The sequence below is a fragment of the Balaenoptera acutorostrata genome, unplaced genomic scaffold (genome assembly GCF_949987535.1).
Source record: "Balaenoptera acutorostrata unplaced genomic scaffold, mBalAcu1.1 scaffold_721, whole genome shotgun sequence".
In the NCBI taxonomy this organism is placed as follows: domain Eukaryota; kingdom Metazoa; phylum Chordata; class Mammalia; order Artiodactyla; family Balaenopteridae; genus Balaenoptera; species Balaenoptera acutorostrata.
In genome coordinates this window covers 72631-98965 of record NW_026646312.1, presented here as the reverse complement: position 1 = coordinate 98965, position 26335 = coordinate 72631, and the positions used below count along the sequence as shown (strand labels likewise).

The following is a 26335-nucleotide window of genomic DNA, read 5'->3' as shown; positions in this document are numbered from 1 at the left end:
TTTATTTTTGTGTATGGTGCTAGGAGGTGTTCTAATTTCATTCTTTTACATGTAGCTGTCCAGTTTTCCCAGCACCACTTATTGAAGAGGCTGTCTTTTCTCCATTGTATATTCTTGCCTCCTTTATCAAAAATAAGGTGACCATATGTGCGTTGGTTTACCTCTGCGCTTTCTATCCTGTTCCATTGATCTATATTTCTGTTTTTGTGCCAGTACCATACTGTCTTGATGACTATAGCTTTGTAGTATAGCCTGAAGTCCGGGAGCCTGATTCCTCCAGCTCCGTTTTTCTTTCTCAAGATTACTTTGGTTATTTGGGGTCTTTTGTGTTTCCATACAAATTGTGAAATTTTTTGTTCTAGTTCTGTGAAAAATGCCATTGGTAGTTTGATAGGGATTGCACTGAATCTGTTGATTGCTTTGGGTAGTATATGTAACCACCAAGCACCTTAACAAGATAAATTCCCACCCCCAAAAAACCTCAAACAAGATAAATCCCCACCCCAAAATCCTTTTTCAGATGTCTATATGGCCCACTCCCTCCCTTTACACAAGTCTCTAAAATGTCACTTACTCAGAGATGTCTTCCCTGAGCCACCCTATCATATTTAGCAAACTGCCCCCTGCCTCCTAATTTGTTTTATATATAACATCCAGGGGAGGAATTTATTTAGTAGGAGGAATGGGGAAAGTGTGTCTACTCCATCTAGTCCGGAAATGGAAGTGGAAGTCCGTCACCACGTAAAAAAATTATTTATTGAGGTGAAGTTAACATAACATACAATTAACCATTTCAAAGTGAACAATTCGGCGACATTTAGTTCATTCAAAATGTACAACCATCACTTCTATCTAGTTCCAAAGAATTTCCATTAGTCTAAAGTAAAACCCTTTACCTACTAAGCAGTTTCTGAATCAACAATGTTGATTCTTCCAATCCAAGAACATGGTATATCTCTCCATCTGTTTATATCATCTTTAATTTCTTTCATCAGTGTCTTATAGTTTTCTGCATACAGGTCTTTTGTCTCCTTAGGTTTATTCCTAGGTATTTTATTCTTTTTGTTGCAATGGTAAATGGGAGTGTTTTCTTAATTTCTCTTTCAGATTTTTCATCATTAGTGTATAGGAATGCAAGAGATTTCTGTGCATTAATTTTGTATCCTACTACTTTACCAAATTCATTGATTAGCTCTAGTAGTTTTCTGGTAGCCTCTTTAGGATTGTCTATGTATAGTATCATGGCATCCGTAAACAGTGACAGCTTTACTTCTTCTTTTCCGATTTGGATTCCTTTTATTTCTTTTTCTTCTCTGATTGCTGTGGCTAAAACTTCCAAAACTATGTTGAATAATAGTGGTGAGAGTGGGCAACCTTGTCTTGTTCCTGATCTTAGAGGAAATGGTTTCAGTTTTTCACCATTGAGAACGATGTTGACCATGTTGTGGGTTTGTCATATATGGCCTTTATTATGTTGAGGTTAAGTTCCCTCTACAAAGCTGCGATCTTAACAACAACCTAGAGGTTACTTACGTCCTACCCATGTGTGTTTCTCCCAACTCAAGGGAACCATCATGCCCCCGCTTTCCTTTTACATAGCTTTACTCTCTCTATATGCTTAAAAAGTAGATGATTTATTTTAGTTGTTTTTAACTTTATAGAGTGAATTATGCTCTGTGTAATGTTTCAGGACTTACTCTTTGTTCTAGTGCTATATTGCTAGGGTCCATCCAGCATTGTGCATTGCTGCAGTGCATTCGTTTTAACTGCTAATATTCCACTGTGTGAATACAGTATAGTTCATCTATCCAATTTCCTGTCAAAGGGCATTTGGGTGGTTTCTAATTGTTAAGGTGTTCTTACCAAGTGTCAGACACTGTGATAAGAACCGGGCATACATTATTTCATTTAAGCCCCAGCCCTATAAGACAGGATTTTTCACCTCCATTTTTCTTGGAGAAAACTGAAGCTCACAGACATAACGTCACTGGCCTGAGATTACAAAGTCAGTAAGAATGTGCTCTACGTGGTGCATCAAATGAAGGTGTGAGCATTATCTGCCTTCATTATTAATAAATCTGCCATTATCAGGTATGGGATTGTCCGTCCACTCATGGGGAAAAAAGCCTCATCTTATTTTATACAGCTGCATGATAAATAATAATTTCCTGGATACTACATTATGTCAACGAGTAGAAAAAGTAAAACCCTTCTCTTAGCCCTCTAGAAAAATTTCTTACTTGAATTCCGGAAACCCAATGATCTGACTCACAGTTTAAAATACACACACACACACACACACACACACACACACACACACACACACACACACACGAGCATTATGCTGTGTGAAAAACAGGTGATTTTCTTCATAATTTTAATGTAAACACATGAGTCAATTTAATCAACTTCTCTGAAAGCTTCAGCACATGCCAGTCTGCAAAGCATGCTATTTCAATGTGTCAAAGTTAAATAAGTATTTGCTTTAAAGGAAAAAAGAAATTCTCAATAGAGTCTTTTTCTAGAAGCATTTAAAAGGAGCATATATCTAATGGCTTGGATGAAAAGATGATTTGGTAGTGTTATCAGGTATCTGTTGTCCCCAGAGGCAGATAAAATTAGTGTAGATAAAAGTGATTACAAGTGAAGTGGATTAGGTAGGTTGTGATTATAGCATGACATTTACCTGAGGGTGAAAAAAATCGGTTGTCCCATTATACTGACACTGTAAATGATAAATGGATTTTAAAATGTCCAGTTTTCTTTGGAAGTAAAAACTTCAATCCCTGAGCTCATTCACCACCCCCTGAAGAGCCCTAAACACCATATCACAGTGGCCAAGGCTGCAGCAATTCCAGACACTCAGCCAGGTTAAAGTGATTATGTTATTTTTGTCTCAACCTCCTGGGAAGAACCAGAGAGCACAACTTTTTCCACTTACGATATTGATTTACATATATGTCATAGTTAAATTTATTTGGGGATGGTGGTGACTGTGTCAGATGTACTCGTGTGATCAGCACCCTTAGGGAATTTGTTCATATTTAGGCAGAACAACACAAAAGAGATTTGCAGCCTCTGGGATTACAGCTTCTTTGAAGAAAGGGCGGGTAGCTTCAAAGTCACACAAGTGTATTTTATCACCAAGGTAGACTCAGTTTCAGAACAATATAGAAACTACTCATTATTCTCTTTAGCATTTTAATTGTGAAATACTTAACACATAAAAAAGGAAACATATAATGTTATTTGTACATTTTCAAATAATAATAATTAAAGGAACACGCATGTAACCACCACTTGGATTAAGAGATAGAACCTCTGGTCCCATTGTCTTCTATCCAGTAGAAAGAACCACTATTCTGAATTTAATGTCTTTTCATTTCCTTGCTTGCCTTTATTGTTTTACCAAGTACATATATATAATATATGGCTTAGCTCTGCCTGTTTTTGCACTTTATATGCATGAAACTGTACATAGGCAGGTACTACCACCTACCTTACTGGTACAACCTTACATTTCATGAGATTCCTCTATCTTGATCTGGGTAGCTATTGGTCATTCATTTTCACTGATATGTAGCATTCCCATCATAAGAATATACCACATTTTTGTTATCCATTACATGTCTGATGGACATTCGGGTTTTATTTCCAAGAGCTTTTTTTTTTTGGGGGGGCCATGTCACCACCATGAGGCACGCAGGATCTTAGTTCCCCGACCAGGGGTGGAACCCATGCCCTATGCAATGGAAGCATGGAGTCTTAACCACTGGACTGCCAGGGAAGTCCCATATCTTCAAGAGCTTTAAGAGCTCACGTAAACAGTGCTGCTATGGACATTTCAAAATATGCCTGCTGGCACACATGCACAAGTTTCTCTAGCGTATACACCTGAGAGTGGAGTTGTTTTCCAAGGTAATTGTACCAGTTTATATCCCTACATTCTGGTAAACATTTTAGTATCATTAGACTTCTAAATTTCTGCCAATCTTGTGGTGTGAAATGGTATTTTTTGCATATGCATTAGCTATTCATGTTTCCTCTTCAGTCAAGTGGTTATTTATGTCTTTAGCCTGCTTTTCTATGAGTTCTGTCTTTTACTTATTGATTCATAGAATTACTTGATATATTCTGGAAACCCAACTACTGTTAATTATACGTATTATAAATATATTCCATCATTTTGTGGCCTTTTACTCTCCTATAGTATATTTTGATAAACAGAAGTTCTTAATTTTAATGTAGTCACAAAAATTAATCATTTTTCTTAAGATCTGCATCCTTTGTGACCTATTCAAAGTTTTTCCCTACCCCATGGTTATACAGATATTCCCCTTCATTTTCTTCTAAGTGATGTGAAGTGTCAGCTCTGTCATATATTGTGGGTCTGTTTTGGGTCTCTCTATTTTGTTCCATTAGACTAAATCACACTGTCTCAATTACTGAGGCTTTATCATAAGTCTTGGTTATCTGGCAGGCAAAATGGAGGTCACTCTAAAAACATTTTTAGCTTTAAAAACAATATAGGAAAATAGGAACTAGAACTTACTTTGCTCTAGGTTGATGAACTAATCCCGGAATCTCTTTATTAGTTTTAAGTCTTACATTTGAACTGGCACTTTTTTCCTGAAACACATAAACACACATGTAAAAGACAAGATGAGAATCAGCAATTAAACAAGAGCATAAATTTTCATCAACAAAATGTTAGATTTGTTTGGGAGCCTCTGAGGTTGGGAAGGACAAAAGTCCTTACAAAGATGTCACACATTACAAGTAGAACTGCCAAATATTTTAACAGGGAACATTGTCATGAAAAGAGGAATTAACTTTTATAACAGCTATGGCTCCTTTTAGAAAATAACGTGTGAGTAATATTTGATTTTTAGGTGGAGTTACTGAAAACAGTAAGAGAATCAAAGAACAGAAGATTCTAGTGAAAAAGAACAGCAGTAGTACAACCACAGCCATTGTTTGCTTGCCCAGGTTAAGTGACTTCATGCATTTTATTTGTGAAAGACAATTGCAGTTACTGACACATGAAGTTTGCATAAGGCCCTAGCAGCGACAGGACAAGAACGTGACTAAAAATAGCTAATATTTTCCATGTATAATGAATATTGAGATTGAATTCAATTAAATTAATGAAACTCAATAGTAGCCTGTATTCCAGAAATACTTCTTTGGCTTTTAGCTTGATCTGATTTCTTATTTCCAGTAAACAAGCCGCATAGGAAAGAAATACTCTCAAATCTTAAAATACAAGTATATCAGTAAGCACACTGTCTCAATAATACTACTGCTTTGTGTTTTTACATTATCTTTAAAAAAATATTTAAGGTCCTTTAAAATTTGCTCTCTAAATATACCCCCGAAAATGAAAGGAAGGACTATTCTAAACCTACTTAACAGGTGACTATATACACTCAAGCAACCTGAGGTGTGGCAATAATTAAAGACCTGGGGTAGGCAGGGGCAAGGAATAAAAAGTCCTGTGGGCCGACCCACCATTCTCACCACAGGCAGAGTGATGTGGGATGGCACATAAACAGATGGTCCCCAAATGAGCTCTTTCAAGAGCTCGTTATTTCTCCTAGGATAGCAGAAGCCATGTAAATCAGTGAAACTGCAACGACTTACATGCCTGGTTGTTTGCTATTTACCATCAAACATGAGCATATCTGTACAACGTCAGTCCTCCAAAATAGAAGGTAATTTTGTTTGTGACCTTCCAGGAGAAGAAACAATCATTACAGTTCTTTAGCAGTCTAGCTTACCTTCTTTACCTCACACTAAACTCGAGAATGTTTTCATGAACATTTAAAAAGTATGAAATATATACTATTCCCTCTGCTGATGTAGTCAGTGAACAACAGATGAACTACCTTATTTTTTTACAAAGAAGGTGGGAGAACAATTAGTAAACTTTAATGCACTAAGTCCAGGAGGGCAGGACCCACATCCCTTCTTTACAACTGGGACCACAGTGCCTGGCTAGGGGCTTGGCACTCCATGGGAGGCACTCATCGAATATTGGTAGAACAAATAAATGATGTCAGCACATAATTAACTTTTCTAAACACAGATAAAAATAGCTCAACTGTAGTCTCTCTGCAGGACTGAAGATGTAGGTTCCCTCCAAATGAGTCATTTTCTCCCTTAAACTTTATGTGTGCTTGGACTAAGCACTGAAAATGGATGTATTTGATGTGACAGAACCTTATACTTTTTCTCTATTCACATAATTTCCTAAACTCTTTGAACTTAAATGATGCATCATAATTTAAAATATTGCTAAGGCAGGAAAGAGACTTCTAATTCAAAGAATGCAAAGACATATAATTGTATTCTGTTTCTATTCAATTTATTAAACTGTACCCTTCATAACTATACTGTCTCACCAAATCTTCCTTAAAAACACATTGTGTGGTTGCTAAAAAAGAAGGAACCGCCCCAAACAGAGACTCAGTAGATGGGGAGGACACTTTAGGACATCAGGCACAGACGTGCCCTTCCAGGAAGTGAGAGTACCCAAGGTGAGGCAGAGGTGGGGGGTGAGGGCATGGGGGATGGGGAGGAAGCAGCTGGAGATTTCCTGGTTACAAATATATATATAACTACATAGAGATTTCTATCTATTTTGTACTTATAATGTATTTGTTTTTACAAATTACCACTCATCAAGATCAGTAACAATTCACCACATGTTATTCTAACTGGTTGCATATATCAACTCATTTTAATGTTCACAAGTATATATATATTAATTTACTTTTATGCCCACAAACCTCTCTGAGATAGGTATCATTATTTTCCCCATTTTATAAATGAGGAAGCTGAGGCATGGAGAGGTGAAACACTTACTGGGATTCTACAAGTAATAAGTAATAGCGTTGGGATTTGAATCCATGCAGAATGGCCTCAGAGTTCATGCTATTAGCCACTAGGCCAGCAGTCCTCAAAGTTTTTACTATCAAGACTTCTTACCTATATTCTGCAAATTTTGATACATTTCATCACACAATATGAATAAAATCACATTTGTTAAAATCAGCATCAATCTCATGAGAAAAATCTTTCTTTTTAATTTTAATTTTAATTTTTGGCTGCACTGCGCAGCATGCGGGATCTTAGTTCCCCATCCAGGGATCGAACCCGTGCCCCCTGCATTGGAAGTGCAGAGTCTTAACCACTGGACCGCCAGGGAAGTCCCTCATGAGAAAAGTCTTGACAAAAGGTGTCAAGCTCATGGTGGTGGATACGAGTTTTCCAAGATTCTAATTTTGGTTTAACATTCGAATTTTATGACCAGCAACAAACACGGACAACTGTTTTCTTTGGAATAACGGGCTCTCTTCGGTCATTTTTGAGAAACTGTTTGCCAAATACCCAAGTCTGAATATCCATAATTTGTCTGTCAGGCACTTTTTTTTACAGTAGAGATGGTGTCCCACAAAAAACAGCTGCAAGTTCAGCTTGCAACTCAATCAACTGCAGAAGTGCTTTTCCTTGAGATAACGATCTTATTCAAAAATAAAAAGATATGCATCTAAGGCCTAAGAGTTAAAAAATTCAATAATTTCTACTACTTCATTAAGGGCATTCTTTTTTTTTTAAGAATCAATTTTATTTATTTATAGTTGCGTTGGGTGTTCGTTGCTGCCCACGGGCTTTCTTTAGTTGTGGCGAGCGGGCTCCTCATTGCGGTGGCTTCTCTTGTTGCGGAGCACGGGCTCTAGGGCATGTGGACTTCAGTAGTTGTGGCTCGCAGGCTCTAGAGCACAGGCTCAGTAGTTGTGGCGCACGGGCTTCAGTAGCTGTGGCTCGCGGGGTGTAGAGCACAAGCTCAGTAGTTGTGGCACACAGGCTTAGTTGCTCCGTGGCATGTGGGATCTTCCTGGACCAGGGATTGAACCCGTGTCCCATGCACTGGCAGGCAGATTCTTAACCACTGCACCACCAGGGAAGTCCCCATCAAGGGCATTCTTAAGTGAAAATAGAATATATTCTTCCACTATGCTTGGTGGTGGTGACTACTAATAATAACTACTATTAGTACTACTAATAATAGTACTACTATGATTACTAATAAGGTGTGGTGCCAATGCCTGGATTTGTGCTAAGGCACAGGCAGTTTTACCCACCATTGCTTTTGCCCCATCAGTACAAATGTCAACAGCTATCTGCCTTGAAAAAGGCAAATAGCTTCTTTATTATTAGGAAAATGACCTTGAAGACTCCCTGAGAATATCTCAGGAACCTCCAGGGGTCTGCAGGCCACACCTGAACTATACATAGTGCCTTTCTATTTCTTTTGCATAGAAAAGAACTTTCAATTATTTAATTGTGGTATACGCTTTAAGAAAAAATATTTAACTGCCTTATTGTGATAAAATCTATATTCCATACAATTCCCCCATTATAAATGATTTTAGTAAATTTATAAAGCTGTGCAATTATCACCACAATCCAGTTTTAGAACAGTTAGATCAGCCCCAAAAGTTTCGTCATACCCATTTGTTCTCATCTGTAGTCCCCGGCAACCACAGATCTGCTTTCTGTCTCTACAAATTTGCTTTGTCTAGATTCACCTAAATGGAATCATACAATATATAGCCTTTTGCATCTGGCATTTTTCACTTAGCATAATGTTTTCGAGGTTCATCTATACTTCAGCATATTTCAGTGTTTCATTTATTTTAATTGCTAGATAATATTCCAATGTATGGATATACTATATTTTGTTTATCCATGCATAACTTGATGAACATATGGACTGTTTCCAGTTTGTGGCTATTATGAATAATGCTGCTATGAACAATTATATACAAGTCTTTGAGTGAACATACATTTTCATTTCTCTTGGGTAGACTCTAAGGAGTGGAACTGCTAGATTATATGAGAAGTTTATATTTGACTATTTAAGATGTCACCAAACTGTTTTCCAAAGTGGCTGTCATTTTACATTCCCACCAGCAGTGCATGATGGTTCCAGTTTCTCTACCTCCCTGCCAACACTTGGTATTGTCTCTTCAATTACAGTCATTCAAGTGGGTGTCTCATTGTGGGCTTTATTTATTTTACAAATTTTATTTATTTGGATTTGTTCTTATATGTCTTTCTATCAGAACATCTAGCACCTTGCTACATGGGAGCATTTATATGCTTACTGGTTCGCTGTATTTACATCAAGAAGTCAGTTTTGGGCTTCCCTGGTGGCGCAGTGGTTGAGAATCCACCTGCCAATGCAGGGGACACGGGTTCGAGCCCTGGTCTGGGAGGATCCCACATGCCACGGAGCAACTAGGCCCGTGAGCCACAATTACTGAGCCTGCGCATCTGGAGCCTGTGCTCCGCAACAAGAGAGGCCACGATAGTGAGAGGACCGCGCAGCGCGATGAAGAGTGGCCCCCGCTTGCCACAACTAGAGAAAGCCCTCGCACAGAAACGAAGACCCAACACAGCCATAAATAAATAAATAAATAAATAAATAAATAAATAAATACTTAAAAAAAAAAAAAAAGAAGTCAGTTTTATATTTGCTTACAAACACCAATTAACTTCTGCTTTGGGTTTGTTTGTTGGGGAAGGAGAAGTTTAAAGAGACCTGTCTTTATTTTTATTCTTTATTTTTTTTGAGACCTGTCTTTAAAAAAAGAAACAACAAGCAAACAAACAAAACCAAGAAAGGCCAGAGGAAGGATGAGACTGATGGGAGTCTCTGATGGAGCAGATCCAACAGGGAGGGCTGAGAGCCATGCCACATTTGGGGTGCTCCAGGAATAGGAACAGAGAATTAAACTGGGAGATGACGGAAGAGGTATCTAAGATATTATTTCCCTTGGCAAGAAAAAACTATTTTAATGACATTTGACACTCATAAAATAAGTACCTAAAATAAACTGGGACCAAGTGGGATTAAGATGAAGCCATTGAAAGGGCCCTCAGCAGGCAGTTTGTAGAGCTGTGTTTTTATGATCCATCCATATTGGTATCACAATCATCTAGGATGCTTGTTAAAATACAGATTCCAAGGCCCTACACAATACCTCCTAAGTGTCAGACTCTGGGATTGTGCCCAGGAATCTGCATTTTAAACAAGAGTCCTAGGTGACTCTTAACTCAAAAAAGTTTGAGGACTTTTATTTCAGAAGAAAGGTACCTTTGTGCTTAGAATTCTCCCTCTTGGTCTTCCACAGAGCAGTTTTCAAACTGAGCCCTGGTGTTCTGCAGAGCTGCCTCCGGGGTCAATAGCAAGGCCTCTCAGAGCAGCAATCCCTTGAACTGTACATTCAGGGGTTTTCAAATGATGCTGGAAAAAAGCATCCACTTCTCAAAAATGTTTGCAAACTAATGTCAGGTAGTGACAGGTGTATTTAAACAGCAAATCAAACAACTTCTCCTTTGCTTGGAATTTTATTTCTTTATGAACAGAACACACTCGTCAGTGTCTAGAGTAAACTTATCATTCTCTTCTTAGCTTCTCTCATGTTGAAGACAGTCAAACCGAAATATATTTATTCTGCTGCTTCCAATCTCGAGGGTCATCTCCCAAAGGGAAAGTCAGAATACCAAGAAAAACTGACAGCTTCTTTACAAAGTCTTCTTGAACTTCAGCTCCTTAATTCTGAAGGAAGCAACACAACGCATTCAGGGAGTTGAAGAAAGTACCCCACTCCTTGTTGTTGAGTGAAGGAGCTTCTTTCCTCCTATCACTTCTTTGCCTGTGTTGTCCCACTGAGTCTGGGTCCTGGGAGGTTCCCAGAGTTGGTCTGGGTTGGAAGTGTGAGGAGGAATTTCATTTTCTTTTTTCTGTGCCCAATGGCAGGAAGTTCTGTCTTACAAAGAAATCTCAGGGGCCAGATGGATGGAGGAAGCTGGAGGCCTAGAGAAAAACAGTGGGAGTTGGAGTACTAGCTTCTGGGACTGCTAATGAGGGGCCGACACAGATAAAAGATACAAAAGCACTAAGTAAGAACTCTCAGTGGGTTTCCCTCTATACAAAGACTCTGTGTGTGTGTGCATTTTAACCACTGCATTTCAGAAAGTACCTGAAAACTAGAAAAGGTAAATACTTTAACTAGAATTAGGAGATTTTTGGGGGGTACACACACATTTAAAAGTAAGAACATGTTCAGCTATAACATAAATAATGAGTAATCATTCCAGCTTCTGGGGAGTGTCCCATACGATATACTCTCTGAGAAAACAATCTCATTTGATGTTTTACAAATTTGTGTGATTTCCTAAGAAGTATTAACACGAGTAGGACACCACCTCCTTCAACTATAAAGGAATAGTATCCTCTCTCTTCTGAGTGATGGTGATTAGCTGAGTGACATTTATTCTACCAGAATTTCTGGATGATAGCAAATGGCAAGGCCCAAGCTACGCAATGCAACTGTTGACTTGGGCCCACCGTTATCATAATTACGTGAGGTCAATGTAATTATAATTACCTGTCCATGGAGATCATTAGAATTATTAGTAATTTGTTAGCATTATTTAGTAGTGATGAAATTGGCATGGAAAGTCTCAGCTTTATGGAAATTCTTTCTATAAATTAAAATATAACCATGTACCTCATTCTATATCAAGTAAATGTTAAGTGGAGCAAATCAGTTTTAAAGCACCAAATATTATTCACATAGTTGTTTCACAAGGTAGACTGGAAATATTTAAAATAATCTTTAAAAAGCAAACAGAGTTTTAAGAAATTGCTCAGAACAGATTTCATTGTTTACCAACAAACCTAGAACCAAGTCTCTAAGTTACTATGTCAGGAATTAAAAGAAACTATCATTCACAGAATGTCTATCATTCACAGAAAAATAGACAAGATGAAAAGGCAGAGGGCTATGTACCAGATAAAGGAACAAGATAAAACCCCAGAAAAACACCTAAATAAAGTGGAGATAGGCAACCTTCCAGAAAAAGAATTCAGAATAATGATAGTGAAGATGATCCAGGACCGCGGAAAAAGAATGGAGGCAAAGATCGAGAAGATGCAAGAAATGTTTAACAAAGACCTAGAAGAATTAAAGAACAAACAAACAGAGATGAACAATACAATAAATGAAATGAAAACTACACTAGAAGGAATCAATAGCAGAATAACTAAGTCAGAAAAACAGATAAGTGACCTGGAAGACAGAATGATGGAATTCACTGCTGCGGAACAGAATAAAGAAAAAAGAATGAAAAGAAATGAAGACAGCCTAAGAGACCTCTGGGACAACATTAAATGCAACAACATTCGCATTATAGGGGTCCCAGAAGGAGAAGAGAGAGAGAAAGGACCAGAGAAAATATTTGAAGAGATTATAGTCGAAAACTTCCCTAACATGGGAAAGGAAATAGCCACCCAAGTCCAGGAAGCGCAGCGAGTCCCATACAGGATAAACCCAAGGAGAAACACACCGAGACACATAGTAATCAAAGTGGCAAAAATTAAAGACAAAGAAAAATTACTGAAAGCACCAAGGTAAAAACGACAAATAACATACAAGGGAACTCCCATAAGGTTAACAGCTGATTTCTCAGCAGAAACTCTACGAGCCAGAAGGGAGTGGCATGATATGCCTAAAGTGATGAAAGGGAAGAACATACAACCAAGATTACTCTACCTGGCAAGAATCTCATTCCGATTCGATGGAGAAATCAAAAGCTTTACAGACAAGCAACAGCTAAAAGAATTCAGCACCACCAAACCAGCTCTACAACAAATGCTAAAGGAACTTCTCTTAGTGGGAAACACAAGAGAAGAAAAGGATCTACAAAAACAAACCCAAAACAATTAAGAAAATGGTCATAGGAACATACATATCGATAATTACCTTAAATGTGAATGGATTAAATGCTCCAACCAAAAGACACAGGCTTGCTGAATGGATACAAAAACAAGACCCATATATATGCTGTCTACAAGAGACCCACTTCAGACCTAGGGACATATGCAGACTGAAAGTGAGGGGATGGAAAAAGATATTCCATGCAAATGGAAATCAAAAGAAAGCTGGAGGAGCTATACTCATATCAGATAAAATAGACTTTAAAATAAAGAATGTTACAAGAGACAAGGAAGGACACTACATAATGATCAAGGGATCAATCCAAGAAGAAGATATAACAATTATAAATATATATGCACCCAACATAGGAGCACCTCAATACATAAGGCAACTGCTAACAGCTATAAAATAGGAAATCGACAGTAACACAATAATAGTGGGGGACTTTAACACCTCACTTACACCAATGGACAGATCGTCCAAAATGAAAATAAATAAGGAAACACAAGCTTTAAATGACACAATAGACTAGATAGATTTATTTGATATTTATAGGACATTCCATCCAAAAACAGCAGATTACACTTTCTTCTCAAGTGCTCATGGAACTTTCTCCAGGATGATCACATCTTGGGTCACAAATCAAGCCTCAGTAAATTTAAGAAAATTGAAATCCTATCAAGCATCTTTTCTGACCACAACGCTATGAGATTAGAAATCAATTACAGGGAAAAAAATGTAAAAAACACAAACACATGGAGGCTAAACAATACATTACTAAATAACCAAGAGATCACTGAAGAAATCAAAGAGGAAATCAAAAAATACCTAGAGACAAATGACGATGAAAACATGATGATCCAAAACCTATGGGATGCAGCAAAAGCAGTTCTAAGAGGGAAGTTTATAGCTATACAAGCCTACCTCAAGAAACAAGAAAAATCTCAAGTAAACAATCTAACCTTACACCTAAAGGAACTAGAGAAAGAAGAACAAACAAAACTCAAAGTTAGCAGAAGGAAAGAGATCATAAAGATCAGAGCAGAAATAAATGAAATAGAAACAAAGAAAACAAGAGCAAAGATCAATAAAACTAAAAGCTGGTTCTTTGAGAAGGTAAACAAAATTGATAAACCATTAGCCAGACTCATCAAGAAAAAGAGGGAGAGGACTCAAATCAATAAAATTAGAAATGAAAAAGGAGAAGTTACAACAGACACCACAGAAATAAAAAGCATCCTATGAGACTATTATAAGCAACTCTATGCCAATAAAGTGAACAACCTGGAAGAAATGGACAAATTCTTAGAAAGGTATAACCTTCCAAGACTGAACCAGGAAGAAACAGAAAATATGAACAGACCAATCACAAGCACTGAAATTGAAATTGTGATTAAAGATCTTCCAACAAAGACAAGTCCAGGACGAGATGGCTTCATAGGTGAATTCTATCCAACATTTAGAGAAGAGCTAACACCCATCCTTCTCAAACTCTTCCAAAAGATTGCAGAGGAAGGAACACTCCCAAACTCATTCTATGAGGCCACCATCACCCTGATACTAAAACCAGAAAAAGATACTACAAAACAAGAAAATTACAGACCAATATCACTCATGAATATAGATGCAAAAATCCTCAATAAAATACTAGCATACAGAATCCAACAACACATTAAAAGGATCATACACCACGATCAAGTGGGATTTATCCCAGGGATGCAAGGATTCTTCAATATACGTAAATCTTTCAATGTGATACACCATATTAACAAATTGAAGAATAAAAACCATATGATCATCTCAATAGATGCAGAAAAAACTTTTGACAAAATTCAACACCCATTTATGATAAAAACTCCCCAGAAAGTGGGCATAGAGGGAAACTACCTCAACATAATAAAGGCCATATATGACAAATCCACAGCAAACATCATTCTCAATGGTGAAAAACTGAAAGCATTTCCTCTAAGATCAGGAATGAGACAAGGATGTCCACTCTCACCACTATTATTCAACACAGTTTTGGAAGTCCTAGCCACAGCAATCAGAGAAGAAAAAGAAATAAAAGGAATACAAATTGGAAAAGAAGAAGTAAAACTGTCACTGTTTGCAGATGACATGATACTATACTTAGAGAATCCTAAAAATGCCACCAGAAAACTACTAGAGCTAATCAATGAATTTCGTAAAGTTGCAGGATACAAAATTAATGCACAGAAATCTCTTGCATTCCTATACACTAATGATGAAAAATCTGAAAGAGAAATTATGGAAACACTCACATTTACCATTGCAACAAAAAGAATAAAATACCTAGGAATAAACCTACCTAGTGAAACAAAAGACCTGTATGCAGAAAATTATAAGACACTGATGAAAGAAATTAAAGATGATACCAACTGATGGAGAGATATACCATGTTCTTGGATTGGAAGAATCAATATTGTGAAAATGATTATATTACCCAAAGCAATCTACAAATTCAATGCAATCCCTATCAAATTACCAGTGGCATTTTTTACAGAACTAGAACAAATCATCTTAAAATTTGTATGGAGACACAAAAGACCTCGAATAGCCAAAGCAGTCTTGAGAGGAAAAAAACGGAGCTGGAGGAATCAGACTCCCTGACTTCAGGCTACACTACAAAGCTACAGCAATCAAGACAATATGCTACTGGCACAAAAACAGAAACATAGATCAATGGAACAAGATAGAAAGCCCAGAGATAAACCCACGCACCTATGGTCAACTAATCTATGACAAAGGAGGCAAAGATATACAGTGGAGAAAAGACAGTCTCTTCAATAAGTGGTGCTGGGAAAACTGGACAGCTACATGTAAAAGAATGAAATTAGAACACTCCTTAACACCATACACAAAAATAAACTCAAAATGGATTCAAGACCTAAATGTAAGACCGGACACTATAAAACTCTTAGAGGAAAACATAGGAAGAACACTCTTTGACATATATCACAGCAAGATCTTTTTTGATCCACCTCCTAGAGAAATGGAAATAAAAACAAAAATAAACGATATAAAGCCCGAGGCAGCGGCGACGGCGTTGGAAGCTTGGACAGGCCGAGGAGCCCGCCAGAATCGGAGCTTGGAGTTTCTTTCGCTCCCATCATCCCTTCGTCTTCTCCTCGGCGCAGCCCTCGCGACGCGCCCGGCCTGGAGCCCAGCGGAGCGGCCGCGTCGTGTGGACGAAAGGCTCTTGGTGCTCCAGCCAGGCATCAGGACTGTGCCTCTGAGGTGGGAGAGCCAACTTCAGGACACTGGTCCACAAGAGACCTCCCAGCTCCATGTAATACCAAACGGCAAAAATCTCTCAGAGATCTCCATGTCAACATCAAGAGCCAGCTTCACTCAACGACCAGCAAGCTACAGTGCTGGACACCCTATGCCAAACAACTAGGAAGACAGGAACACAGCCCCATCCATTAGCAGAGAGGCTGCCTAAAATCATAATAAGGCCACAGACACCCCAAAACACACCACCAGACGTGGACGTGCCCACCAGAAAGACAAGATCCAGCCTCATCCACCAGAACTCAGGCACTAGTTCCCTCCACTAGGAAGCCTACACAACCCACTGAACCAACCTTAGCCACTGGGGACAGATACCAAAAACAACGGGAACTACGAACCTGCAGCCTGTGAAAAGGAGACCCCAAACACAGTAAGATAAGCAAAATGAGACGACAGAAAAACACACAGCAGATGAAGGAGCAGGCTCAAAACACACCAGACCTAACAAATGAAGAGGAAATAGGTAGTCTACCTGAAAAAGAATTCAGAATAATGATAGTAAGGATGATCCAAAATCTTGGAAATAGAATAGACAAAATGCAAGAAACATTTAACAAGGACGCAGAATAACTAAAGAGGAACCAAGCAACGATGAAAAACACAATAAATGAAATTAAAAATACTCTAGATGGGATCAATAGCAGAATAACTGAGGCAGAAGAAAGGATAAGTGACCTGGAAGATAAAATGGTGGAAATAACTACTGCAGAGCAGGATAAAGAAAAAAGAATGAAAAGAACTGACAACAGTCTCAGAGACCTCTGGGACAACATTAAACGCACCAAATTCGAATTATAGGGGTCCCAGAAGAAGAAGAGAAAAAGAAAGAGAGTGAGAAAATATTTGAAGAGATTATAATTGAAAACTTCCCTAATATGGGAAAGGAAATAGTTAATCAAGTCCTGGAAGCACAGAGAGTCCCATACAGGATAAACCCAAGGAGAAACACGCCAAGACACATATTAATCAAACTGTCAAAAATTAAATATAAGGAAAACATATTAAATGCAGCAAGGGAAAAACAACAAATAACACACAAGGGAATCCCCATAAGGTGAACATCTGATCTTTCAGCAGAAACTCTGCAAGCCAGAAGGGAGTGGCAGGATATACTTAAAGTGATGAAGGAGAAAAACCTATAACCAAGATTACTCTACCCAGCAAGGATCTCATTCAGATGTGATGGAGAAATTAAAACCTTTACAGACAAGCAAAAGCTGAGAGAGTTCAGCACCACCAAACCAGCTTTACAACAAATGCTAAAGGAACTTCTCTAGGCAAGAAACACAAGAGAAGGAAAACACCTACAATAACAAACCCAAAACATTTAAGAAAATGGGAATAGGAACATACATATCGATAATTACCTTGAATGTAAATGGATTAAATGCTCCCACCAAAAGACAGACTGGCTGAATGGATACAAAAACAAGACCCATATATATCCTGTCTACAAGAGACCCACTTCAGACCTAGAGACACATACAGACTGAAAGTGAGGGGATGGAAAAAGATATTCCATGAAAATGGAAATCAAAAGAAAGATGGAGTAGCAATTCTCATATCAGACAAAATAGACTTTAAAATAAAGACTATTACAAGAGACAAAGAAGGACACTACATAATGATCAAGGGATCGATCCAAGAAGAAGATATAACAACTGTAAATATTTATGCACCCAACATAGGAGCACCTCAATACATAAGGCAAACACTACCAGCCATAAAAGGGGAAATCGACAGTAACACAATCATAGTAGCGGACTTTAACACCCCACTTTCACCAATGGACAGATCATCCAAAATGAAAATAAATAAGGAAACACAAGCTTTAAATGATACATTAAACAAGATGGACTTAATTGATATTTATAGGACATTCCACCCAAAAACAACAGAATACACATTTTTCTCAAGTGCTCAGGAACATTCTCCAGGATAGATCATATCTTGGGTCACAAATCAAGCCTTGGTAAATTTAAGAAAATTGAAATCGTATCAAGTATCTTTTCTGACCACAACGCTATGAGACTAGATATCAATTACAGGAAAAAATCTGTAAGAAATACAAACACATGGAGGCTAAACAATACACTACTTAATAACCAAGAGATCACTGAAGAAATCAAAGGGGAAATCAAAAAATACCTAGAAACAAATGACAATGGAGATACGACGACCCAAAACCTATGGGACGCAGCAAAAGCAGTGCTAAGAGGGAAGTTTATAGCAATACAAGCCTACCTCAAGAAATAGGAAACATCTCGAATAAACAACCTAACCTTGCACCTAAAGCAGTTAGAGAAAGAAGAACAAAAAAACCCCAAAGCCAGCAGAAGGAAAGAAATCATAAAGATCAGGTCAGAAATAAATGAAAAAGAAATGAAGGAAACAATAGCAAAAATCAATGAAACTAAAAGCTGGTTCTTTGAGAAGATAAACAAAATTGATAAACCATTAGCCAGACTCATCAAGAGAAAAAGGGAGAAGACTCAAATCAATAGAATTAGAAATGAAAAAGGAGAAGTAACCACTGACACTGCAGAAATACAAAAGATCATGAGAGATTACTACAAGCAACTCTATGCCAATAAAATGGACAACCTGGAAGAAATGGACAGATTCTTAGAAATGCACAAACTGCCGAGACTGAACCAGGAAGAAACAGAAAATATGAACAGACCAATCACAAGCACTGAAATTGAAACTGTGATTAAAAACCTTCCAACAAACAAAAGCCCAGGACCAGATGGCTTCACAGGGGAATTCTATCAAACATTTAGAGAAGAGCTAACACCTATCCTTCTCAAACTTTTCCAAAATATTGCAGAGGGAGGAACACTCCCAAACTCATTCCACGAGGCCACCATCACCCTGATACCAAAACCAGACAAAGATGTCACAAAGAAAGAAAACTACAGGCCAATATGACTGATGAACATAGATGCAAAAATCCTCAACAAAATACTAGCAAACAGAATCCAACAGCACATTAAAAGGACCAAACACCATGACCAAGTGGGGTTTATCCCAGGAATGCAAGGATTCTTCAGTATACACAGATCAATCAATGTGATACACCATATTAACAAATTGAAGGAGAAAAACCATATGATCATCTCAACAGATGCAGAGAAAGCTTTCGACAAAATTCAACACCCATTTATGATAAAAGCCCTGCAGAAAGTAGGCATAGAGGGAACTTTCCTCAACATAATAAAGGCCATATATGACAAACCCACAGCCAACATTGTCCTCAATGGTGAAAAACTGAAACCATTTCCACTAAGATCAGGAACAAGACAAGGTTGCCCACTCTCACCACTATTATTCAACATAGTTTTGGAAGTGTTAGCCACAGCAATCAGAGAAGACAAAGAAATAAAAGGAATCCAAATCGGAAAAGAAGAAGTAAAGCTGTCACTATTTGCAGATGACATGATACTATACATAGAGAATCCTAAAGATGCTACCAGAAAACTCCTAGAGCTAATCAATGAATTTGGTAAAGTAGCAGGATACAAAATTAATGCACAGAAATCTCTTGCATTTCTATACACTAATGACGAAAAATCTGAAAGTGAAATTAAGAAAACACTCCCGTTTACCATTGCAACAAAAAGAATAAAATATCTAGGAATAAACCTACCTAAGGAGACAAAAGACCTGTATGCAGAAAATTATAAGACACTGATGAAAGAAATTAAAGATGATACAAATAGATGGAGAGATATACCATGTTCCTGGATTGGAAGAATCAACATTGTGAAAATGACTCTACTACCCAAAGCAATCTACAGAGTCAATGCAATCCCTATCAAACTACCCCTGGCATTTTTCACAGAACTAGAACAAAAAATTTCACAATTTGTATGGAAACACAAAAGACCCCGAATAGCCAAAGCAATCTTGAGAACAAAAAATGGAGCTGGGGGAATCAGGGTCCCTGACTTCAGACTATATTACAAAGCTACAGTAATCAAGACAGTTTGGTAGTGCCACAAAAACAGAAATATAGATCAATGGAACAGGATAGAAAGCCCAGAGATAAACCCACACACATATGGTCACCTTCTCTTTGATAAAGGAGGCAAGCATATACAGTGGAGAAAAGACAGCCTCTTCAATAAGTGGTGCTGAGAAAATTGGACAGATACATGTAAAAGTATGAAATTAGAACACTTCCTGACACCATGCACAAAAATAAACTCAAAATGGATTAAAGACCTAAGTGTAAGGCCAGACACTATCAAACTCTTAGAGGAAAACATAGGCAGAACACTCTATGACATACATCACAGCAAGATTCTTTTTGACCCAGCTCCCAGAGAAATGGAAATAAGAACACAAATAAACAAATGGGACCTAATGAAACGTAAAAGCTTTTGCACAGCAAAGGAAACCATAAACAAGACCAAAAGACAACCATCAGAATGGGAGAAAATATTTGCAAATGAAGCAACTGACAAAGGATTAATCTCCAAGATTTACAAGCAGCTCATGCAGCTCAATAACAAAAAAACGAACAACCCAATCCAAAAATGGGCAGAAGACCTAAATAGACATTTCTCCAAAGAAGACATACAGATGGCCAAGAAGCATATGAAAACCTGCTGAACATCATTAATTATTAGAGAAATGCAAATCAAAACTACAATGAGGTATCACCTCACACCAGTTAGAATGGGCATCATCAGAAAATCTACAAACAACAAATGCTGGAGAGGGTGCGGAGAAAAGGGAACCCTCTTGCAGTCTTGGTGGGAATGTAAATTGATACAGCCACTATGGAGAACAGTATGGAGGTTCCTTAAAAAACTAAAAATAGAATTACCATATGATCCAGCAATCCCACTACTGGGCATATACCCAGAGAAAACCGTAATTCAAAAAGACACACGCACCCCAATGTTCATTGCAGCACTATTTACAATAGCCAGGTCATGGAAGCAACCTAAATGCCCATCGACAGACGAATGGATAAAGAAGTTGTGGTACATATATACAATGGAATATTACTCAGCCATAAAAAGGAATGAAACTGAGTCATTTGTTGAGACATGGATGGATGTAGAGACTGTCATACAGAGTGAAGTAAGTCAGAAAGAGAGAAACAAATATTGTATATTAACACATGTATGTGGAACCTAGAAAAATGGTACAGATGAACCGGTTTGCAGGGCAGAAGTTGAGACACAGATGTAGAGAACAAACGTATGGACACCACGGGGGTAAAACCGTGGTGGGGTGGGGATGGTGGTGTGCTGAATTGGGCGATTGGGATTGACATGTATACACTGATGTGTATAAAATTGATGACTAATAAGAACCTGCAGTATAAAAAAACAAACAAAAAAAACAACTAATACTAAACTTTCTTTGGGTTATTTGTATGGAAATATGTTAATATAAATGTTTCAGACATTACATGAAATTTCTAAAAATCTTATATGTTCTGGTATAATGTTATAAGTCATAATTCTAGTTATTACTTTAAAATGTATATCTCAGAAATAACTAAATTTCCTTGTCAATTACATTGTTATGAACTTTCATCAAATCTTTAACCGTGGTCATTTTTAAGTCTTTTGTCATTTACAGACAGTTGTGGGTGTACTCTGATGCTTTTGCAAATATGTTCCTATAAGGGTTTCATCTTCAAGGAATTCATGGAAAAGACTCTGACAAGTACAGGTTTCTGGTAACTGACTATACTGCTGAACTGAATGGATAAGCATTTTCAGAACTCTAATGGAAAACTGATGAATTCATAAAAGTGCTAACGAAAGATCAAGATGAAAAAAATAATTACACGGAACTGAGTGAACTGATGAGGGTGATTATAATATTTGTGACTTTCTGTTTGAATAAAAAAACAATCCCACAAGGACTCAGAGGCAAAAAATATACAAATCAGTTTTCACTGCAAAGTAAAGGAGCTGTTACAGTGGAGGATTACTGGACTGAATGTCAATATTATGACGTAGTATGAGTGTGTTTCGTGTTTGGTAATTGCAATCATTGCTGCTTTTGTTGTGGTCATCCATTTACAATGCTTGGTGTCAGTCTATTTATCTCTTGTGAAAATAAAATACAGTGTGTGTGTGTGACTTGTGAAAAAAAATAAAAGAAACAAGCTATAATGTTATAAATCACACTGAGAATTATAAGTTAAGGATGTTTTCAACAAGATGATGTATCTCCAGGTTTTTCTAATTTGGAAGAACTATATTCAATTTTTGGCCAAGGTGCCAAAAAGTTAGGACAGGGTTGGTTATGCTGCAGTAAAAAACAACCCCTGATATCAGTAGTTTAATAATATACAAGTTTATGTCTTACACCTGCTACATGTCCAGTACAGGCTGGCAGGAGAGCTCTGCTCATCCTAATCACTCAGGGACTCAGGCCATTGGAGGCCACATGTCTACATGTGCTCTCATAATCACCATGGCAGGGGAGGGGAGGATAGAGTTGAGCAAGGTTAAGTGCTCATATTTACTCAGCCAAAGCATGTCACAGGACCACACTAGTCAAGAGACTGGAAAAGTACAATCCTACTACATGCTTAGAAGGAGCCGAACTGGAATATTTACAAATAGCCCTAAAGATGACCATAATGCTAATTTTTACAAAAAGTATATTTTCTTAATCAAGAACTACTTAACATTAACCATTGTGATCTTCCTTTCTGAACAGTCTCATGTGTAAATCCATCAAGTATCTTATTTGTACTAAACATGGAAAACACTTAATTATTGAAAGTTTAAATTGGGCCAAAATGCCACGTAGAGTTTAGATTTCAAAACAAAGCTGAAACTAGTTGGTTAGCTGACATTAATAAATTATGTTAAATGCCACCTGGACACAGTAAGACAGAATAGAGACAAAAATCTGTGGTTTATTCCCCACTCAGAAAACTGCACCGACACCCACACCTACACACCTCTTGATTTTTCCATTTTTCACTTCTCCTCTCCAACCATCAAATCAAACAAAACACATAGGAATGTGAATCATAATCATTGTGATCCATAATAAGAAGACCAAAGATTTTAAGAATCCAACTATCAATGGATTATGGTCCCTAAAAGATTGCATTTAAGAGCTGACTAGCCCATAATAAACATGCTTTATGTTAGATTTTTCTGGTAGGTAAAAACACAGGCAGAAGAATCAAAATCAAAGTTAACAAAATATTAGAACAAAGAACTGTATCATCCATCATGCCTTTAATATTTTAACAAATAAAAAGCCATCATTTGTTCAGAATTGCTAAACTTTTCCTGTGGTAAACCAAAATCTTACAGGTTTTCCTAAGTTGAGAAACTGTAAATGTCAAAGCAAAAAACAAAAACTTAAATGATCCAGTTTTTCCTAAGGGCATGATCTTTTTTCTTGCATTCACTGTGCTAAGCCAGCCAAAAATCAGACTCCAGCCTTCCTGATCTAGCTGGACATACCCACAACTCTCTTTCATTCCAAATATGTCAGCGTCCAGAAAATCTGGTGTATTAATTTCCTATTGCTGCTGTAGAAAATGAACACAAATTTAGTGGCTTAAAAGAGCACAAATTTATGATCTTACACTTCTGGAGGGCAAGAGTCTAAAAACAGTTCACAGAGCTGCCTTCCTTCTGAGGCTCTAGGAAACAACCTGTTTCCTTTCCTTTTCCAGCTTCTAGACTTCACCTACATTCCTTGGCTCATGGTCCCTTCCTCCGTCTTCAAAGCAGCAGTGAAGCATCGTCTCTCCTCTATGACCTCTGCTTCTTACACCTTCTTTTTCTAACTCTGACACTCCTGCCTTACTCTTATAAGGATCCTTGTGATTATATTGGGCCTACTCAAATAATTCAAAATAATTTTTCCAGGTCAAGATCCTTAATTTAATCTCTTTTCCCATGAAGGTAATATATTTACAGGTTCCATGGATTAGGATGTAGACATCTTTGTGGGGAGGTATTAAGCAGCCTACCACTGTCCCCCGTGGCCCCAAAGATTCATACCCATCCCATATGCAAATCAAATATCAAAACCCAGGTTCATGACTCACAATGAAAAGTCAAACAGGGACAGAAACATGTATTAAAAAATACTAGTAGAAAACTATAGTAGAGAAACCCAATGGCCCATTCTTCACGAAATCACTATTTAATGGTACTTATGTGCCAGGCTGTACTAGGGAATCAAAGGTATGATCTTCACCTACTAAAAACAAAGTCAACATACATTTAAAAAAAAATAGAAGTTAAAAAGAAGATACAAGTATGTGTGGTGGAAGCACTTGCAATGACACAACCCAGAGGAGGAGATCAGGGAAGCTTCCTGGAGACGGAGAGGCAGGATTGGGTCTTGAAGAATGTATACCTGGCAGGGAGAGAAGAGAACCAGGCATGCATAGTTGTATGGAGTCCGGTAGAGCCACAGAGAGCATGGGGTGCCAGGAGGCTGTGTGAAAGACAAGGTGGTGAGGTGGGCAGGGGCTGGCCCATGAATGGTTCACGTTGGGCATTTAGATTTTCCTTTGACATAAGGTAGAACTACTGCAGGAGTTTATGAAGCTTCTGTCATGTCAGAATTGCGTTTTAAAGATGGAATCAGAGAAGGCTCGGGGGGGAGGGGGAAAATAGGGGAAGGGGATTAAGAGGTACAAACTACTAGGTATAAAATAAGATACAAGGGTATAATGTACAGCACAGGGAATATAGCCGATATTTTATAATAGCTTGACATGGAGTATAATCTATAAAAATATTGAATCACTATGTCATACACCTGAAACTAATATAATACTGTAAATCAACTATACTCCACTTGAAAAAAAGATGGGATCAGAGAGCTTGTCAGGAAGCTGTCCCTGTAAGTCAGAAGAGATTCTCTGAGAAGCTAGCAAGACAAGAGGAGACAGCATAGCAGATAACAAGAGTATGGGTTCTGCAGTCAGTCTTCCTCTTCACTTTCTACTCATGTCACCTTGAGCAGATTATGTAACCTCTGTGCTTCAGTTTCCTCACTTATGAAATGGGGATAAAAGTTGTACCTACTTCACTGGGTTGCCTGTTGTACAGGAAGTGCATACCAAATGCTAGCTTGTATTGATAAGATGGCTAATTACTCTGGGAATTAGAGACAAGGGAACAGACGTGAGAGTTATCAAGAAAATTACTGAGTGTCCACTATGTACTAGGCACCTTGCTAGGCTTTGAGGGTAACAACAAGAGAAGACCGATGAGATCCCTGCCCTCAGGAAGCAACTGCAAATATCTGAGAAAAAACTCCAAATGCAAAATGATAATATAAGAATAGAAAAGGGCTTCCCTGGTGGCGCAGTGGTTGAGAATCTGCCTGCCAATGCAGGGTACATGGGTTCGAGCCCTTGTCTGGGAAGATCCCACATGCCGCGGAGCAACTAGGCCCGTGAGCCACAGTTACTGAGCCTGCACGTCTGGAGCCTGTGCTCCGCAACAAGAGACGCCACGATAGTGAGAGGCCCACGCACCACGATGAAGAGTGGCCCCCACTTGCCTCAACTAGAGAAAGCCCTCGCATATAAACAAAGACCCAACACAGCCAAAAATAAATATAAAAAACTTTAAAAATAAATAAATAAAAAATGCAATAAAAAAAAAAAAAGAATAGAAAAGACTTGAGGTTAATTGAGTGTATACAGGAGACGGAAGAGGAAAAGTATAGTGAAAGATAACAGCCAGATTTTTGGCTTAGCTGACAGTAGGAAATGGTGGTGACTAAATGGGAAATAAAGGAGGTTTAGGGTTACTGATTAAAAGGGTGAAATATGGATATAAACAAGTGCTTTTACTTTCTTGCTACAAATGCATAATGGGTGGGTTGACATTTCAAGTAAAGGTATCTTTTTGGGCAAGCAACGGAAAGCTGACACGTCTGTTAACGCAGAAATGGTCTGGGCAGTGGTGCATTTTTCTAGAAGGGAATGAAACTGAAGCTTGAGGGCCTGTTCCTAGATGTCCTAAAGAATCAGAATAAATTAGGAGACAATGCTGTCTTTCTGAATGGGTATATATTAGAATGCAATTATTTTTTAGATAAATCCTTTACTTATTACACATAGTCTATCCATGTGGATCCTAACAGACATTCATGCAGGAGCAAGGCAGGTGAGAGCGGGGTCACATCTGTGTCAGAGGGATGGCAGAGAAGCACTACAGACGGACAGAACACCTGTCTGAAGGCCCAGAATTTACTGG

General features: G+C 38.0%; 1 protein-coding gene across 2 annotated transcripts in view; it reads right to left on the bottom strand.

Annotated features, from left to right (window-relative positions):
• Window positions 1-26335, bottom strand: part of LOC103020039 (uncharacterized protein C1orf21-like) — a 123486-nt gene that overhangs the window by 25622 nt on the left and 71529 nt on the right. For both annotated transcript variants that reach the window (XM_057539555.1, XM_057539554.1), the window contains one exon: window positions 4553-4629. In XM_057539555.1, the coding sequence (XP_057395538.1) occupies window positions 4553-4629 (77 nt within the window). The remainder of the gene's footprint in view (window positions 1-4552; window positions 4630-26335) is intronic.